The 20,890-nt window shown below is 45.7% G+C and overlaps 1 protein-coding gene across 1 annotated transcript in view; it reads right to left on the bottom strand.

The window, feature by feature from the left end:
- The window catches only part of LOC136885078 (heat shock protein 68), a 92,194-nt gene extending 71,655 nt beyond the window's left edge, over positions 1-20,539 (bottom strand). The window contains exon 1 of the mRNA XM_067157500.2: positions 18,557-20,539. Within this exon, the coding sequence (XP_067013601.1) occupies positions 18,557-20,467 (1,911 nt within the window). The 5' untranslated portion in view covers positions 20,468-20,539. The remainder of the gene's footprint in view (positions 1-18,556) is intronic.
- Positions 20,540-20,890: the final 351 nt, after the last annotated feature.

Raw genomic sequence — 20,890 nt, 5'->3', positions numbered from 1 at the left:
GTACCGAAAGGCGCTACCACGGGGCTGGCACGTAGTACTTGAGGCTTGTCGACAAATCATACGCATAACATTATGGCTTTAAGGTGGTGGTGGTGATTATTGTTTTAAGAGGAAGTACAACTAGGTAACCATTCTCTATATAACACTAATCAGAGGAAAAAATGAAAGGGTCCGAAAATTCAAAAAATGAGGGTATCGGCCAAAGAGAGTCAAGGCTCACCAACGGCGTGAAAATGAAAGACTCCCTAGCCCACGAAAGCCTAATTCCGTCGAAGGAATTCCAAGGAAGGTCGGGTAGGATAGACAAAAGTGAGGAGCCTGGCACAAGTAAGTGGAAGCAATGCCCGTGGTCACAACCCACGCTCCCAAATTGAGAGCCTCTGGGGCCCATTTTAGTCGCCTCTTACGACAGGCAAGTGTTACCGCCCCCACCCACACGGGCCACAAATGAGTCAATAACCATCCAAACACAATGTCCACTGCAGAATTGCTCAATGGCGGAATACCGAAAGTAGTATCAACGCTTAGAGGCGTTCCGCAGTAACTTTCATAAGATGTTCGCTGCTGAACGTGTCAGCACCTAATAGAAAAACGACCCGAGAACGAAATTATACCCCAAATCCAAGAAGGCCACGTAAATATTAGGCATCTTACAAATACAATTCTTATCCTGTATTCATCACCATCATCATCTGTTTACCCTCCAGGGTCGGCTTTTCCCTCGGATACAGCGAGGGATCCCACCTCTACCGCCTCAAGGGCAGTGTCCTGGAGCTTCAGACTCTTGGTCGGGATACAACTGGCGAGAATGACCAGTACCTCGCCCAGGCGGCCTCACCTGCTATGCTGAACAGGGGTCTTGTGGAGGGATGGGAAGATTGGAAGGGATAGGCAAGGAAGAGAGAAGGAAGCGGCCGTGGCCTTAAGTTAGGTACCATCCCGGCATTCGCCTGGAGGAGAAGTGGGAAACCACGGAAAACCACTTCCAGGATGGCTGAGGTGGGAATCGAACCCACCTCTACTCAGTTGACCTCCCGAGGCTGAGTGGACCCCGTTTCAGCCCTCGTACCACTTTTCAAATTTTGTGGCAGAGCCGGGAATCGAACCCGGACCTCCGGGGGTGGCAGCTAATCACGCTAACCACTACACCACAAAGGCGGACCTTATCCTGTATTACAAACGAAGAAAAGAAGAGAAAACATGGTAGAAGGATACAATAAGTACAAATAAACGTCGAAATTAAACGCTGTTTGCGTGTATCATAGAACGTAAAAAACCCTAAACAGCCAGAGGCAAAGAGCGAAGCACAAATAGCAAATTTTCATATTCCTTATAATGAAAATTTTTGCGATGATATCTGTGAAAATTCGGTAGAATCAGTTGGTGGATATTTAATAACACAAAGCTTTATGTCGTGTTGGCATTGTCATAAGTACACATTTCTGTACTGTGCATGGAGATTTAGCATTCGGTAACCATTAAAAGACACTCCTTGTTATTTCCTGCTTTAGTAGTCCAGAAACGTTAGACCAGCAAAACACTAGTAAAACCATGACACGATTAATTCCGTCTGGAATTCTCACCTATCCGATAAATGTTCGGTGTACTGCAACTCAACAAAAATCGTTAGCAGAGCGTGGTTTCGATCCACGGACCTCTGGGTTATGGGCCCAGCACGCTTCCACTGCGCCACTCTGCTTGTTGACATTATGCTTTTGGATTAAGATCTAATATCAGTTATATATGATGTAACTTTCTTATACGACACGGCTGACCGGTTTACTTGAAGGGGAACTGGTTGTGTGCAAGATAGCAATTATTAAAGGTTTGCTTTGCAATACGGGACACGTACGTCCAAGAAAAACCTCCGTGGCTCAGACCGCAGCGCGTCGACCTCTCACCGCTGGATTCCGTGGTTCAAATTCCGGTTACTCCATGTGAGATTTGTGCTGGACAAAGCGGAGGCGGGACAGGTTTTTCTCTGGGTACTCCGGTTTTCCCTGTCATCTTTCACTCCAGCAACACTCTCCAATATCATTTCATTTCATCTGTCAGGCCTCGGCAGCCGGCACAATTCCTGTCCTCGGGCTTCACTCATTCCATCCCTCACCCGGTCACAGGCTGTAGGTTTTCACACGTACATCCAAAAGGCTATTCTACATTCTTTCTTCCTTTCCTAATCCGTTTACCCTGCAGGGTTGGTTTTTCCCTCGGACTCGGCGAGGGATCCCGCTTCAAGGTCAGTATCCTGGAGCGTGAGACTTTGGGTCGAGGGTTACAACTGGGGAGGAGGACCAGTACCTCTCCCAGGCTGCGTCACCTGCTATTCTGAACAGGGTCCTTATGGAGAGATGGGAAGATCAGTAGGGATAAACAAGGAAGCGGCCTTAAGTTAAGTACCATCCAGGCATTTGCCTGGACGACGAGGGAGAACCACGGAAAACAAAACCACTTCGACGATGGCTGAGGTGGGAATCGAACCTCGCTCTACTCATTTGATCTCCCGAGGATGAGTGGACCCCGTTCCAGCCCTTGTACCACTTTTCAAATTTCGTGGCAGAGCCGGGAATCGAATCCGGACTTCCGCTGTTGGCAGCTAATCACATTAACCACTACACCAAAGAGGGAGACGATAAGATACATATAACAAGGTTTTTGTCTGTACATTGCTCAGAATTTAAAAAGAATGGTATTTCTGTATCGGTCGTGTCCACAGAAACAATGCACTTTTCAATTTTCTGTTAGGTATGGATGTATGAACGCTCATCACGAGAAAATGGGTGAACAGAATTTAATGAAAATCTCTCGGAAAATAAATCACTGCAGTTTTGGCTGAAAATAACTTCATTAACGCTGGATGGAATGGTAGTTGCTGTCTGAATGGTCAGCGTACTGCCCTTCGGTTCAGCGGGTCCCGGGGTCTATTCCCGCCCGGGTCGCGGATTTTAATCGCTTCTGATTAATTCTTCTGGCTCGGGGACTGGGTGTTTATGTGCGTCCGAACGCTCTCCTCTTCGTATTCACACAACACACTACACTACCAACCACCACAGGAACACGCAATAGTGATTACATCCTGTCATATATGGTTGCGTCAGGAGGGGCATCCGGCCGTAAAAAGAGGGCCATATCCACATGTGCGACGTAGTTCGCCCCCGCGACCCCACAGATGTGGGAAAAGCCGTCGGAAAAGAAGAAGAAGAAGTAATGGTAGTTTTAAAAAGTGCCTAAAATTAAATTTTAATTATTATGCAATTTAATAATATCTTATTCACGACGTGTACAATATTTCCTTTAGGATTCTCTACCAGTGTAGAATTCCGTAGCTAAGCAACTACAATAGAACTATACGGAACTAGTTACAAATAGAGAATTGTGGTGGCGAGCGCTGGAAGATGTATGCATGCGCAATAAACGTAAAATGAAAATAATGATAATTAATTTGCTATAGATGTGGAAGCAAGATCCCTTAAATTCTGCCGACCTAATTCAATAGTGTGTTTTAGAAACATAAGGAGAAAACAACAGTTAATTTGTATATTTTCTGTTCTGTAGTTATACATATTTTGCATCTGAAAAATTAAACGTAAATGAAATGAAATGGCGTATGGCTTTCAGTGCCGGGAGTGTCCGACGACAAGTTCGGCTCGCCAGATGCCTTGACTCCCGTAGGCGACCTGCGCGTCGTGATGAGGAAGAAATGATAATGGCGACACCTACACCTAGCCCTCGTGCCAGCGACATTTATGCTTCAAATTCCCGACCCTGCCGGGAATCGAACCCAGGACCCCTGTGACCAAAGGCCAGCACGCTAACCATTTATCCACGGAGCCGGGCTTTTAAACGTTAATATGTCTTTTTCATGTTTTGCATGTTATTGTACCAGAAGTCGTCAGTTATTATTCTGGGCCGGGAATGTATCACTTTAAGCATAATAGGGCTCTTTGTTCTTCCTAATTCTCTGTGTAGAAGGCTGGCAAATGCTCGGCACAGAAGGTGAAACAAACCCCGTTCAGTTGAGCGCAGTGGAGATGCTCGCACTGCGACATAAAGGGAATGTAGGCAGCTATTCACTACGATGTGTTTATATAATTTTACATTGCAAATCTGTAGCATCGTCTGTTTACAACACTGCCTGTGATAATCTGATAGCACACAACGCTTTATCGTGTTTTAACAACATATCATATGCTATATTGCTTTACTGATAACGAGTATCTCTCTCTACACAATGAAGGCTTCAAGGAAATCGCTTCGAATCGCCTTAATAGCTTTCATGGTAGCGGTTCTCAAAATACGATTATATAGTTGTTTGTTTTGCTCCCAGTGTGTTGTAAAGAGCAGTACTGCACATTGGGTGCACCGTGCTGGCTGCTGCATTACTGATGTAACCTCTCGGCCACGGCAAGAACAGTTAGAGATTCTCCCTGATGAGAAACATTTAGCTTTTCTATTTCTTAAATATCATCCCGTCCGCCTCTGTGGTGTAGTGGTTAGTGTGATTAGCTGCCTCCCCCGGAGGTCCGGGTTCGATTCCCGGCTCTGCCACAAAATTTGAAAAGTGGTACGAGGGCTGGAACGGGGTCCACTCAGCCTCGGGAGGTCAACTGAGTAGAGGTGGGCTCGATTCCCACCTCAGCCATCCTGGAAGTGGTTTTCCGTGGTTTCCCACTTCTCCTCCAGACGAATGCCGGAATGGTACCTAACTTAAGGCCACGGCCGCTTCTTTCCCTCTTCCTTGCCTATCCCTTCCAATCTTCCCATCCCTCCACAAGGCCCCTGTTCAGCATAACAGGTGAGGCCGCCTGGGCGAGGTACTGGTCATTCTCCCCAGTTGTATCCCCGACCAAGAGTCTGAAGCTCCAGGACACTGCCCTTGAGGCGATAGAGGTGGGATCCCTCGCGAGTCCGTGGAAAAAGCCGAACCTGGAGGGTAAACAGATGATGATATTGATGATGATGAAATATCATCTACCGAGCTCGATAGCTGCAGTCGCTTAAGTGCGGCCAGTATCCAGTATTCGGGAGATAGTAGGCTCGAACCCCACTGTCGGCAGCCCTGAAAATGGTTTTCCGTGGTTTCCCATTTTCACACCAGGCAAATGCTGGGGCTGTACCTTAATTAAGGCCACGGCCGCTTCCTGCCCACTCCTAGCCCATTCCTGTCCTATCGTCGCCATAAGACCTATCTGTGTCGGTGCGACGTAAAGCAACTAGCAAAAAAAAAAAAAAGAAATATCATCTTTCTTTCTTTCTTTTTCTTACACACACCAAGCGACAAAGTTGCGGAACACGTGTATCGTGGCAGAGCCGAGAATCGAACCCGGCCTCCGAGGGTGGCAGCTAATCACTACTGACTATTTTTGTTACGATTGTTAAAATTCAATTCTAATTTTAGTCCTCTCCCGTGTGCGATCTAGCCTTTAATCTGTTTACCCTCCAGGGTCGTATTTTCCCTCAGACTCGGCGAGAGATCCCACCTGTACCGCCTGTCTTGCAGTGTCCTGCAACGTGAGTTGTTAGGTCGGAGATACAGCTGGGAAGAAGGTCCAGTACCTCGCCCAGGTGGTCTCACGCTTTATGCTGAACAGGGGCCTTGTAAGGGTATGGGAAGATCGGAAGGGATATACTAGGAAGAGGGAAGGAAGCGGCCGTGGCCTTGAATTAGTTACCACTCCGGCATTTTCCTGGAAAAGAAGTGGGAAACCACGGAAAACCCCTTCAAGGATGGCTGAGATGGGAATCGAACCCGGCCTCCGGGGGTGGCAGCTAATCACTACTGATTATTTTTGTTATGATTGTTCAAATTCAATTCTAATTTTAGTACTCTCCCGTGTGCGATCTAGCCGGCCCCGCCATATAGGGGTAGCGTGACTGCCTCTTACCCGGAGGCCCTGGGTTCCATTCCCGGCCAGGTCAGGGACTTTTACCTGCATCTGAGAGCTGGTTCGAGGTCCACTCTGCCTACGTGATTAGAACTGAGGAGCCATCTGACGGTGAGATGGCGGCCCCTTTCTAGAAAGCTAAGAATAACGGCCGAGACGATCCGTCGTGCTGACCACACGACACCTCGTAATCTGGAGGCCTTCGGGCTGAGCAGCGGTCGCTTTATTGGATGTTGCGCCATGGTTTTCGGTATGTGTGCGATCTTCGCGGACCAGAGGTTGAGAACCACACCCAGCCAGGTGTAGTGTACGATATTTACATATTAGAAAGTCGTTCGTTATCTCGTAGTTAGCATTGATATGTCTTTAAAGGACATCTGTAACCAAGTAGCAGAGTGGCGCAGTGGAAGCGTGCTGGGCCCATAACCCAGAGGTCCGTGGATCGAAACCACGCTCTGCTAACTATTTTTCCTCGGCGAGGTGTAGAGTAACTCTCTCAAAATCCTGAACAGGACATAATTCCAAGCTCCTCATACTCCTAAAATAAATGAGAATTCAACTAAATTACAGCTTGGTGGTGACGAATTTTGTTCTCACTGCTCAAGTGTGTGGGCTCGTCCCCCGCTCGTTAAGTGCTACTTGAAGTCGATCAAATACGTCAGCGTTGTGTCGGTTGATTTATTGGTAAAATCATTTCCCCAGGACGTCGGTGTCTTTAAAAAACGTAGTTCTTCTTCTTACTCTGCTTCTTCTTCTCCTTTATCTGTTTACCCTCCAGGGTTGGTTTTTCCCTCGGACTCGGCGACGGTTCCCACCTCTACCGCCCCAAGACCAGTGTCCTGGAGCTTCAGACCCTGGGTCGGGGGATACAACTGGGGAGGATAACCAGTACCTTGCCGTGGTGGCCTCACCTGTTATGCTGAACACGGGCCTTGCGGGGGGATGAGAAGATTGGAAGGGATAGACAAAGAAGAGGGAAGAAAGCGGCCTTGGTGTTAAGTTAGGTACCATTCCGGCAATTGTATAGAGGAGAAGTGCGAAACCACGGAAAACCACTTCCAGGGTGCCTGAGGTGGGAATCGAACCCACCTCTACTCAGTTGACCCCCCGAGGCTGAGTGGACCCCGTCCCAGCCCTCGTACGACTTTTCTAATTTCGTGGCAGAGCCGGGAATCGAACCCTAGCCTCCGGGGGGTGGCAACTAATCACAGTGACGAACCGTAGAAGTTCAAGTAAGTGGCAGTAAAAATCAATCTTCGTGTGAAGACAGAAGCGTGCTTCTTCAACTCTCATCAGCGGAAGTGTGTCTCCTTGCTGCACCGGGGACTTCACAGAGCAAAAATACTTAGCAGAGCGTGGTTTCGATCCACGGACCTCTGGGTTATGGGCCCAGCACGCTTCCACTGCGCCACTCTGCTGCCTGCTTACCAGTGTCTCCTTTTAAAGAGATAACGTTCTAATATGTAAATATCGTACATGGCACCTGGGTGTGGTTCTCCCAGACCTCTGGTCCGCCAAGACTGGACAGGTGGTAGCACTACAAGATAAATTATAATTGAATTATAAAGTCATAACAAAAATAGTCAGTCAGTAGTGGTTAGTGTGAGCAGTTACACGCATACTTCCACATAGAACTGGCGTCAGGAAGAGCACTGCCGACAAATCCATAAGAAAGAAACCTAAAATTGTCAAGTTAGAAGCAGACCTGACCTAGAGGAAGTCAATAAGAAAAGTGGCAGTGAGGTACCGTGCACACTTCGAAAGTTCGGAATATTCACTTGACTCTTCGTTCGACATTGGGGTCAGATCACAACTTGTGTCGAAAGCATCAAGCTGGTTCGAGTCCTGTTGTTGACCGGCAGGGTAGAAGAGGTGGTGGTACACCAAAAGCCTGGATTCAAGTACAAACCTCTCCTCGCTGTCCATATGGAGTGACGCCTTCATGGTTGGCTGGTGACGTTAAGCTTTCAACAGACCACTTCGTTCATGTCGACAACGTGTTTCACCCTCTCCCTTCCTACGTCATTTTCATCTTCAGCCCACAGTAAAACGCGATGGACACTCAGTGTACCAACACCAATCTTAAGGACGGTATATATATAATGACAATAAATAATACATTTGACGGTTTTCCTTATAACGGATATTAAAACACTTCTATGATCTGGCGATCGAAACATTGCACTTCTCTTCTACGCTAACCGTCATTCTCTTCCGCATTTTTAATTACTTATTTCTTATCCCTTGTTCCTCTGTACCTTCAAATTAAGTTTTTGATTACAGATAAGGTACTTACCCAGGTCAGGAGGGATTTTTACCTGGATCTGAGGGCTGGTTCGAGGTCCACTCAGCCTACGTAATTACAATTGAGGAGCTATCTGACGGGGAGATGGTGGCCCCGGTCTAGAAAGATAAGAGTAACGGCCGAGAGGATTCGTCGTGCTGACCACACGACACCTCGTAATCTGCAGACCTTCGAGCTGAGCAGAGGTCGCTTGGTAGGTCATGGCCCTTCATGCCTGTAGCGCCGTGGGGTTTGGTTTGGTCTTGTAAGTTACTTGCGGTTATTGCTTCTATTTTTGTCTTGTTTCTAACTAAAGAGTGTCTCTGTGGTGTAGTGGTTAGTGTGATTAGCTACCACCCCGGAGGCCCGGGTTCGATTCTCGGCTCTGCCACGAAAATTGAAAAGTGGTACGAGGGCTGGAACGGGGTGCACTCAGCCTCGGGAGTTCAAATGAGTAGAGGTGGGTTCGATTCCCAACTCAGCCATCCTCGAAGTGGTTGTCCGTTGTTTCCCACTTCTCCTCCAGGCAAAGGCCGAGATGGTACCTAACTTAAGGCTACGGCCGCTTCCTTCCCTCTTCTCATCCCCCCACAAGGCCCCTGTTCAGCATAGCAGGTGAGGCCGCCTGGGCGAGGTACTGGTCCTCCCCGACCCAATGTCTCACGCTCCAAGACCCCTTGGGGCGGTAGAGTCCGAGGGAAAAATCAACCCTGGAGGGTAAAAAGATTAAAAAGAAGAAGATTTTCTACTGAAAGTAACTGGCAACGTGCTCACAACAACAAAAATCCCACATTCTTCTTTTACTTCTTTATCTGTTTGTCGGTTTTTCCCTCGGACTCAAGGGCAGTGCTTCAGACTCTGGGTCGGGGATAGAACTGGGGAGGATGGCCCACGCGGCCTCACCTACTATGCTGAACGGGGCTGGAAGGGATAGACAAGGAAGAGGGAAGGAAGTGGCCGTGGCCTTAAGTTAGGTACCATCCCGAAATTTGGCTGGAGAAGTAGGAAATGACGGAACACCACTTTGAGGATGGCTGAGGTGTAAATCGAACAAAGCTCTACTCAGTTGACCTCCCGAGGCTGAGTGGACCCCGTTCCAGCCGTCGTACCACTTTTCAAATTTCGTGGCAGAGCGGGAATCGAACTCGGACCTCCGGGGGTTGAAGCTAATCACTACACCACAGAGGCGGACAGTAAAGTACACTGACTGACAGAGCAAATGCAACACCAAGAAGGAGTGGTCAGAACTTTATGCCAATTGCAGGGTAGACTGACGTCACTGAGGTATGCTCATGATGTGAAATGCGCCGCTGTGCTGCGCACGTAGCGAACGATAAATGGGACACGGCGTTGGCGAATGGCCCACTTCGTACCGTGATTTCTCAGCCGACAGTCATTGTAGAACGTGTTGTCGTATGCCACAGGACACGTGTATAGCTAAGAATGCCAGGCCGCCGTCAACGGAGGCATTTCCAGAAGACAGACGACTTTACGAGGGGTATGGTGATCGGGCTGAGAAGGGCAGGTTGGTCGCTTCGTTAAATCGCAGCCGATACCCATAGGGATGTGTCCACGGTGCAGCGCCTGTGGCGAAGATGGTTGGCGCAGGGACATGTGGCACGTGCGAGGGGTCCAGGCGCAGCCCGAGTGACGTCAGCACGCGAGGATCGGCGCATCCGCCGCCAAGCGGTGGCAGCCCCGCACGCCACGTCAACCGCCATTCTTCAGCATGTGCAAGACACCCTGGCTGTTCCAATATCGACCAGAACAATTTCCCGTCGATTGGTTGAAGGAGGCCTGCACTCCCGGCGTCCGCTCAGAAGACTACCATTGACTCCACAGCATAGACGTGCACGCCTGGCATGGTGCCGGGCTAGAGCGACTTGGATGAGGGAATGGCGGAACGTCGTGTTCTCCGATGAGTCACGCTTCTGTTCTGTCAGTGATAGTCACCGCAGACGAGTGTGGCGTCGGCGTGAAGAAAGGTCAAATCCAGCAGTAACTGTGGAGCGCCCTACCGCTAGACAACGCGGCATCATGGTTTGGGATGCTATTGCGTATGATTCCACGTCACCTCTAGTGCGTATTCGAGGCACGTTAAATGCCCACCGCTACGTGCAGCATGTGCTGCGGCCGGTGGCACTCCCGTACCTTCAGGGGCTGCCCAATTCTCTGTTTCAGCAGGATAATGCCCGCCCACACACTGCTCGCATCTCCCAAGAGGCTCTACGAGGTGTACAGATTCTTCCGTGGCCAGCGTACTCTCCGGATCTCTCACCAATCGAACACGTGTGGGATCTCATTGGACGCCGTTTGCAAATTCTGCCCCAGCCTCGTACGGACGACCAACTGTGGCAAATGGTTGACAGAGAATGGAGAACCATTTCTCAGGACACCATCCGCACTCTTATTGACTCTGTACCTCGACGTGTTTCTGCGTGCATCGCCGCTCGCGGTGGTCCTACATCCTACTGAGTCGATACCGTGCGCATTGTGTAACCTGCATATCGGTTTGAAATAAACATCAATTATTCGTCCGTGCTGTCTCTGTTTCTTCCCCAACTTTCATCCCTTTCGAACCACTCCTCCTTGGTGTTGCATTTGCTCTGTCAGTGTACATATATGAAAGAGCATCTGAAGATAAAGAATTAAAGGCTTTAGTTTCACAGTGGAGTAACAGTAAAATTGTGTTCAAATAATGTAGCTCTCTGCCGGTAGGATTGGTAGAATACCACCCTCGGTATCCCCTGCAAATCGTAAGAGGCGAAAAGGTGTTCCAGGGCCTCCCAACTTGGGTGCGTGAGTTGGTGACCACAGGGCCCTTAGCTGAGTCCTGGCATTGTTTCCACTTACTTATGCCAGACTCCTCACATGGTCAACTCTTGTTCTTTTCCGACCACGATGGTGTTAGATCATTCGAGGCCTAGGGAGTCTTTCATTTTCACGCCCTTCGTGGCCCTTGACTTTCTTTCGCCGATATGTTCATTTTTTCGAAGTGTCGGATCCCTTCCATTTTTTTCTCTCTGGTTAGTGTTGATGGTGGCCTAGCTGTACTTCCTCTTGAAACAATAATCACCAACACCACCTCTGTGGACCAGTGGATGCCAAGATCGCGGAATCAGACAGAACCGAGGTAGTCAGATTTTTGAAGGGTGGAGATAAGTCCATGTCGTACGATGTCGACATGTACAATTTCTGGTGATACAATCGGTGTTTACCTGACAAAATTAAAACTCAGGCATACATCGCTCAGCAGACATCTCGTAGATTATAACTGAATGTCGAGATTGACACACAGGCTGCCTAAATGTGGTGGTCGTGGTGATTATTATTTTAAGAGGAAGTACGTCTAGGCCACCATCAACACTAACCAGAGAAAAAAATGGAAGGGTTCGGACACTTCGAAAAATGAAGGTATCGGCCAAAGAAAGACGAGAGCCACGAAGGGTGTGAAAATGAAAGACTCTCTAGCCCTCGAATGCTCTAATACCATCGGGGTCGGAAAAGAACAAGAGTTGACCAAGAGAGGAGTCTTGCATAAGTAAGTGGAAGCAATGCCAGGACTCAGCTGAGGGTCCGGTGGTTGCCAGGCCACGCTCCCTAGTTGAGAGCCCCTTAGGCCCCTTCTTGTCGCATGTTACGTCAGGCAGGGGATACCGTGAGTGTTCCACCCACAGGGGGAGCAGCCTCCTCATGGTAGTGACGGCATTATTTTACTAGAGAGCTGTTGTGCTCGATCGCTCCGCCCGCTGAGTTACGTAAGCCCCAGTTGCATGACGAATCTCGCCAAGTTCTCTTCGACATTGACCTTCATTACCTGCCCAGCCCACATCAATACTTAGCGCTCAGAACGGACTTTGTGCCAGTCGTACCAAACCACAGGGCGCCTAGCTGTGCCTCCCATCCGTTCTTTTTTCTTCCCTGACGATATTGCATTTGTTAGTCCGTAAATCAGAGCCATTTCCACATGTGTGACATAGTTGGCACCACAACTACACCAGAACAAAGGAAGATTGTTGTTGTTATTATTATTATGGAATTGTCCCAATATTGGAAGATGTTAAGCAAGTAAATCAATTCTTATGTGAGTTCTTGTTGCTGTTCCAATATATTTCATTATTATCATCAGATCATTATCATGTCGTGGCTTGTAGCCTGTAAGATAAACGTACCGTAGCAGTACTGTATGTATTGAAATGGCGTGTTCGGCTCGCCAGGTGCAGGTCTTTAGAGTTGACGCCAGTAGGCGACCTGAGCGTCGTGATGAGGATGACAACACATACACCCAGCCCCCGTGCCAGCGAAATTAACCAATGATGGTTAAAATTCCCCACCCTGCCTGGAATCGAACCCGGGACCCCTGTGACCAACGGCCAGCACGCTAACCATTTAGCCATGGAGCCGGACACTGTATGTATTAATGAAGTTAGATGGAAGACATGCCCTAATCTTATCCGATAAAATAAACCCAATCGAATGTACATTTGTATATGCATATGGCTCTTATTTTCGCCACAAATTAGCTCTTAATGTGCAGATCCAATCTCAAACTTCACTTCAGTGGCAAATAGCGTGGCCGCTTCGGGCAATGTAGTCAAGTAAGTATTCGCCAACTATTTTTTTTTTTTTTTTTTTTTTTGCTAGGGGCTTTACGTCGCACCGACACAGATAGATCTTATGGCGACGATGGGATAGGAAAGGCCTAGGAGTTGGAAGGAAGCGGCCGTGGCCTTAATTAAGGTACAGCCCCAGCATTTTCCTGGTGTCAGCGAAAGAAACAGAAGGGTCACGTAGGTCTCGGGGTCGCAAAAGAACAAGAGTTAACCAAGGGAGGTCAGTTAGTGGGGAACCTGACTCAAGTAGGGGGACCGTGATCGCACACCACTTCGCCAAGTTGAAAGCCCATGGTCCCCCTTTTAGTCCCATCCTACGACAGTCAGGGGATATCGTGGATGTTATTCATCCGCCCCCTCCACAATTGCAACTATGGTAATGTTAAATTGTTACATGCTCTTTCTTCACACGAAAAATTGGCTGTAAATTAATTGCATTACAATTTATCAAAATGATTAAAAGTTGGTCCTCCTCTGTGGTGTAGTGGTTAGCGTGATTAGCTGCCACCCCCGGAGGCCCGAGTTCGATTCCCGGCTCTGCCACGAAATTTGAAAAGTGGTACGAGGGCTGGAACGGGGTCCACTCAGCCTCGGGAGGTCAACTGAGTAGAGGTGGGTTCGATTCCCACCTCAGCCATCCTGGAAGTGGTTTTCCGTGGTTTCCCACTTCTCCTCCAGGCGAATGCCGGGATGGTACCTAACTTAAGGCCAAGGCCGCTTCCGTCCCTCTTCCTTGCCTATCCCTTCCAATCTTCCCTTCCCTCCACAAGGCCCCTGTTCAGCATAGCAGGTGAGGCCGCCTGGGCGAGGTACTGGTCATACTCCCAGTTGTATCCCCCGACCAAGAGTCTGAAGCTCCAGGACTCTGCCCTTGAGGCGGTAGAGGTGGGATCCCTCGCTAAGTCCGAGGGAAAAACCGAACCTGGAGGGTAAACAGATGATGATGATGATGATGATGATGATAATAAAAAGTTGACAGCCTGCAAAATAATTCAGTGAGACGGGCTGACTTAGCATATTATTGGCAAGATTATTATAACCTGGTGAATGAAGACTTGTCAGGCTCAACCTAACGCAGTATGAAAGGTAAGAGCTTGTTTTTTACTTAGATTTCACAGTGCTTAATACAGGAGCGGATTCACAAAGGTAAGTTGATTCCAAAAATTGCAAGACACATGACGTCACTTTCACAACATTAGGATACTATTCTGTGATCATCAAACTACCTTCTTTGTGTTCTACTTTTAACAATTGTCTCATCATTAATTAAATTTCATGGTGTGTTAAAACTCCACAGATTTAGTCCTTCTGGCAAGCAACTCAAAGTTGGAAACCACCTAGTGATAGGAGCTACGAATTTTAGGTGAATAAAATATGACAATATATTCTTTATTTATTGCTAAAAATTCCAATCCTTTTCTTCATCATCGTCATCCGGTCGATTAGATTAGCAGTTTGCCTTTTTCTACCACTACGAGCGCTAATGTGTGTCAATACATTGTTTCACTTAAGCACCACTACGAGCGCTAATGTAGGTCAATACATTGTTTCACTTAAGTACCACTACGAGCGCTAATGTGTGTCAATACAGTGTTTCACTTAAGCACCACTACGAGCGCTAATGTGTGTCAATACAGTGTTTCACTTAAGCACCACTACGAGCGCTAATGTGGGTCAACACATTGTTTCACTTAAGCACCACTACGAGCGCTAATGTGGGTCAATACATTGTTACACTTAAGCACCACTACGAGCGCTAATGTGGGTCAATACATTGTTTCACTTAAGTACCACTACGAGCGCTAATGTGTGTCAATACATTGTTTCACTTAAGCACCACTACGAGCGCTAATATGGGTCAATACATTGTTTCATTTAAGCACCACTACGAGCGCTAATGTGGGTCAATACATTGTTACACTTAAGCACCACTACGAGCGCTAATGTGGGTCAATACATTGTTTCACTTAAGTACCACTACGAGCGCTAATGTGAGCCAATACATTGTTACACTTAAGTACCACTACGAGCGTTAATGTGAGCCAATACTTGTTACACTTAAGCACCACTACGAGCGCTAATGTGTGTCAATACATTGTTTCACTTAAGCACCACTACGAGCGCTAATGTGTGTCAATACATTGTTTCACTTAAGTACCACTACGAGCGCTAATGTGAGCCAATACATTGTTTCACTTAAGTACCACTACGAGCGCTAATGTGAGCCAATACATTGTTTCACTTAAGTACCACTACGAGCGCTAATGTGAGCCAATACATTGTTTCACTTAAGTACCACTACGAGCGTTAATGTGGGTCAATACATTGTTTCACTTAAGCACCACTACGAGCGCTAATGTGAGTCAACACAGAGTTCCACTTTCGCCCTTATAACTACATTGGTTGTGGACAAGGCGCCAAGTCTATATGGTCTGACACCGTGTTTAGCCGGTTCGAGTCAGTTCAGCATCAGAATGTTGGCCGGCAGTGTAGTGGAGCTGGCGTATACACGTTATAATCACAAACAATCCTAAACACTCTACTGTGTGCCAAGAGCCTGGATGAAATTCCAAACCTCTCCGCAGTGTTCATATGGAGTGAGGGTGATTCGTCCGTCGGATGGAGACGTAAAGCTTTGAACAGACATCTTGGTGCTATTCGACAGGAGTAGGCTATGTGCCAGCCAGGGTTTCTCTTCCTACTATAATACATCACGTCATTCACTTCATCACATTTACTCCTCTTCTCCTCCTACCCCCACCTTTAAATATGATTACAATGTACATCACACAGTACATCTTTCCCTTAAAGTTATTAATCACTTTGAACTTATTTATTTTTATTTTATTTCGATAGCCTAAATATTTTTTTCACAATATGTCATTCTATACACTTTTCAATTGAACCACCCAGACAATACTTTTGAACATTTATGATACTCTCCCATCACTTTACATATTTCGTTGCATCCTCAATATTAAAGAAAGTCTCGGTGAATGACATATCGCAGAAATGTTACACGGAGGAGGAATAATTTAGATTTACCGCACGTTAGATTGATAAAGACAATTATAGATATAATGGGATTAAATTATTCGATAAGCTACCTACCCAATCGAAAGGTATAAACCATACCTCAAAAAATGACTAATGTTAAACAGTGTTTCTTCACTGTCTGAATTTGAAGAAAAAGTAATGCTACTGTGAAGGGGTGAATATGAAAGACAGCTCCACGGGTACTATCCAATGGACAAATAGCCCAAAGTGTCGTGATAAGCTTTCATTTTACTTTCCACATCTTTTATATGCAGTGCTCTGTTTTCTCTTTACGTCCCACCGACACAGATAGGTCTTGTGGCGACGATGGGATAGGAAAGAGCTAGGAGTGGGAAGGAAGCGGCCGTGGCCTTAAGGTACAGCCCCAGCATTTGCCTGGTGCGAAAATGGGAAACCACGGAAAATCATTTTCAGGGCTGCCGACAGTGGGGTTCGAACCTACTATCTCCCGAATACTGGATACCGGCCGCACTTAAGCGACTGCAGCTATCGAGCCCGGTAGTGCTCTGTTTAATACCATTTAAATGTATTTATATCGTTAAACTGTAACTTATTGACTCTGTTTTAACCGTATGTTGTCTAGAGGCAATACACTATATTATTATTATTATTATTATTATTATTATTATTATTATTATTATTATTATTATTATTATTATTCGTGGACCGATTGGAAGTCCCAAGTTTTTATATTCTTTCCTTATTAAAGTTCACCGTCATCAACTGTGAACGGCATCCTGTACAGTCAGATCCAAATTGTCTAACAAGGCTTAAGTTGACATTTTGCAACTGAATTTGATTTTGGTAAAATCTGGAATTCATGGACAATGTAACCAATTCTTCCATATCAACCTCCTGTTTATTATTTTGATTAAAATACCATCTGTACCTATAATACTTTCGTGATTAAATACTAAAATGAATAAAAGTGATTTGCTAATAGATTAACTATTAAGTAACAGTGCGTTTTTACCTCATATAAACACATTTTCTTTGAAAACACAAAAGAAGGAAAGATTATTCAAAAATTTAGAAACAGTAGGTTTAATACATACACGTTAGTTACTTACTAATAAAGAAACTGGATTCACTAACTAAGAATGGCAGTTGTTTGTCTTCTATTTTCCATATTGGGAAAGATGCCGTTCAAGTTCTCTGTGACAGAGCATCGGAGACGAAAACAAAAGGAAATAAATTGATTTAAGCACAAGAATACACTACAACTAATGCTAAATATGATGAGTGTATTAAGAATTTTAGGAAATGTATTTATCGGCTAGAAAGAATAAATACAAGACTATTGTCTCGTACTACTGTGATATATCAACGCCATAAGTTTCATTAACCCAGTTAAAGAAAGAAAGACTAACCTTATAGGTTAATTTGTAAGTTTACTTACCTTACCAGAAATTAGTGCATTTATAATGACAGGTCCATGTAATAAGTTGCTTTACTCGCCCTCTAATTGAGCAGTACCAGGAATTGCACACTACTCCAAGTAATACGGACAGAATCTTCTCTTTTTATCCACTTAAAACAATATACGAGGTATGTCACATAGGTGATTGTAGAAATTCGGTTATTTATCAACATCTTGAAATCTGTAAAACTCTTTGGTTATGATGTGAGGAAAATAAAACACTGAATTACAGATCACGCTGTTATGTCATGCCTAAGAAACGAAATAATTTATTTGCCTAGAAGGACAACATTTTCTGCCAAACACATCTTATTTCGAACTATTTAAGATTATAGAGAAATAATGTCATTTTGATTCTACATTTATTGCCAATGTCACAAAATACAATGCACATTTCAGTCTCCTCACGAACAAAAGCATCAATTATCTTCTGCCGAAACAAATTGTGAACACGCGATCATTGTATGAAAGGCAAATGACATAAGAGCACCCTTCAGCAATCTCTAAACTTAGTTATGCTTCGCACAAAAATTCACATGCGCATACCAAACATGTTTCAGTCCTCTTCAAACAACAACACAGTCACCACTATTCTTACGAAAACAAGATATCATTAACGGATATGAACAACTCTTACTAATGAAATGAACACGCAGATATTACCAAAGTGTGCTTAGTTGTTCATCAAATTAATAAATAAACGATGAGAAATGAAATAAATACTTACCAATGTTTCTGTATGAGATGATTCAGTCTTAATAAAACATATTATAATTGATAAGTTTCCAAATATGAGAGACAAAAGTTAAAATGATTAAATAAGTACGGTAGTCTTAATCATGGATGTTTAAAGATATTGTACGTCGAAACAGTTCTTCAAGTTCAGTTAATACATTTACGTAAATTTGAAGAAATAACAATTATTGTGATGACATTTTCCCGATTAAATGATTCATATATTGCTTAGGAATGTTTTAGTAAAATATGTAGATCTTAGTACTTCAGTCTTTCCCAAAAATCACAAGAATCTGGTTTAAGCGAAATCTCAAAAGGTTTAAACTAAAATATCTTACTGTAATGAAAACCAAAGAGTTATTACCTTTTACATCGGTAACAACGTGAACAATGGTTGCTGGTGTTCGAAAATGAATGTGTTCAAACTAATACTATTGTGAACCGTCTTGATTTGAAGTCTTTAACCTAACATGAAAACATACTACAGGAAAAGAATTTTGACTTCACCTAAAAGTAAATGTCTCAAGAAGAAGAAGAATGAAAGCTAAAATGAGATATTCACCTAGTCTACCTCCTCAATGGTCGGTCCCTCACTGCCGTAGTTCTTGGCCTCTCCAGCTCCTTTGCTGTAGCCGCCCTGATGTAGCTTGGTCATGAGGGGGCTGCATTCCCTCTGGATCTCCCTCAGCTTGAACTCGAACTCTTCTTTGTTGGCTTCCTGGTTGCTGTCCAGCCACTGGATGGTGTTAGAGCACATAGAACGAGCCTTGTTTCTCTCTGGTTCACTAAGACGGCTCCCGCCATCATCTAGCGCTTGCTTCACGTTGTAGACGTAGCATTCCAGCTGGTTTCTGGCCGCAATTCTTTCCTTCTGTATGTTGTCTTCTTCCTTGTATCTCTCAGCATCTGCTAGCATTCTGTCGATCTCCGCCTTTGACAGCCGACCCTTGTCATTTCTGATGGTGATGTTTCGTGAATGGCCGCTACTGATATCCTTGGCTGTGACATTCAATATTCCATTTGCATCAAGGTCGAATGTTACCTCGATCTTCGGCACACCCCTTGGCGCTGGAGGGATGCCCGTTAGGTCAAATGTTCCCAGAAGATTATTATCCCTTGTCATCGCTCTTTCACCTTCATACACTTGGATGGTGACTGCCGGTTGATTGTCGGCATATGTTGTAAACATTTCTGTTTGTTTACAAGGAATGCGAGTGTTTCTTTGAACTATAGTTGACATAACGCCCCCAGCAGTCTCAATTCCCAGAGATAGCGGAGCGACATCAACCAGTAACACATCCTTTATATGTGAGCTTGAGTCTCCACTCAGGATTGCTGCTTGAACAGCGGCCCCGAAGGCAACTGCTTCGTCAGGGTTAATTGATAAATTCAGAGGCTTGCCGTTGAAGAAGTTCTGAAGTAGATTTTGTACTTTAGGTATGCGTGTTGAGCCTCCTACTAAGACCACGTCGTGAATTTTACTCTTTTCCATCTTGGCGTCAGATAAAGCTTTTTCCACCGGCTGCAGAGTGCCTCGGAATAGATCGTTGCACAATTCTTCAAATCTTGCTCGAGATATTTTCGTGTAAAAATCGATCCCATCTATGAGAGCATCTACTTCTATGCTTGCTTCAGTGCTGGAGGATAGCGTTCGCTTAGCTCTTTCTGCTGCGGTTCTTAGCCTTCTCAGAGCACGTGGATTAGTATTCACATTCTTGCGGTATTTTCTCTTGAATTCCTCTGCCAAGTGGTTCACCAATCTACTGTCAAAGTCTTCACCTCCCAGATGAGTATCACCAGCTGTAGCTTTAACCTCAAACAAGGAACCTTCGTCTATTGAAAGGATTGAAACGTCAAATGTACCTCCACCAAGGTCAAATATCAAGACATTCCGTTCACCCCGTAAATTCTTATCCAAGCCATAAGCAAGAGCTGCTGCGGTAGGCTCGTTAATAATGCGGAGAACATTGAGTCCTGCAATAGCCCCCGCGTCCTTGGTGGCTTGACGCTGAGAGTCGTTGAAGTAAGCAGGAACAGTGATGACAGCATCCCGCACTGAGGTTCCCAGGTATGCTTCAGCAGTCCCTTTCATTTTCGTAAGCACCATAGAACTAATTTCCTCAGGAGCAAACCGCTTCATTTCACCTTTAAATTCGACTTCAATTTTTGGTTTCCCGCCATCATTTATCACTTTGAAAGGCCATTGTTTCATATCCCCTTGAATCTTGGGATCGTCGTATTTGCGCCCTATGAGCCGCTTGGCATCAAACACTGTGTTCTTGGGATTCATAGCCACTTGGTTCTTGGCGGCGTCGCCGATGAGGCGCTCGTTGTCGCAGAACGCCACATAGCTAGGGGTTGTCCGGTTTCCTTGATCATTAGCGATGATCTCGACTTTCCCATGCTGCCACACCCCGACACACGAGTACGTAGTACCGAGGTCGATTCCTACTGCAGGCCACTGCGGTGGCATCGCGCTCACTAGTGCTTAGCGAACTGTGGGGTGACCTTCGGTTCTTCCTCTTTTATATGTGTCTCGTCACTGCTGTTCTGGAACACCGTAGAAAATAAACGACGTGAGTACCTTTATGTGCCTAGCTCCTCCCTCCTCCCACCAACAAGCACGTGGGTTGCCATAGTTACCGCGCCGTATAGCGTGACATAACCTTGCCGCGTCTTTGCTATTCTAAGCCCATACTAGGTGCAGTAATTCCTTATGTTGCGGCATTCATACATCTTAGGCAGCGTGCATTTCCATTCTCCAGTGACCGACATCGATCTCTGGCTTACCACTCGTCTAAGATGCGAAGGTGTTTTCTCCTTAGATCATATTCATTTGAATGGATATTTGCAGTGGAAGGCTAAAAAGTTGGGTCCATTTTAAATACATTTTAAC

Source organism: Anabrus simplex, chromosome 13 (assembly GCF_040414725.1).
Source record: "Anabrus simplex isolate iqAnaSimp1 chromosome 13, ASM4041472v1, whole genome shotgun sequence".
NCBI classification, from domain to species: Eukaryota; Metazoa; Arthropoda; class Insecta; order Orthoptera; family Tettigoniidae; genus Anabrus; species Anabrus simplex.
The sequence above is the reverse complement of the archived record's forward strand: the minus strand, read 5'-3'. Positions and strand labels throughout refer to the sequence as shown.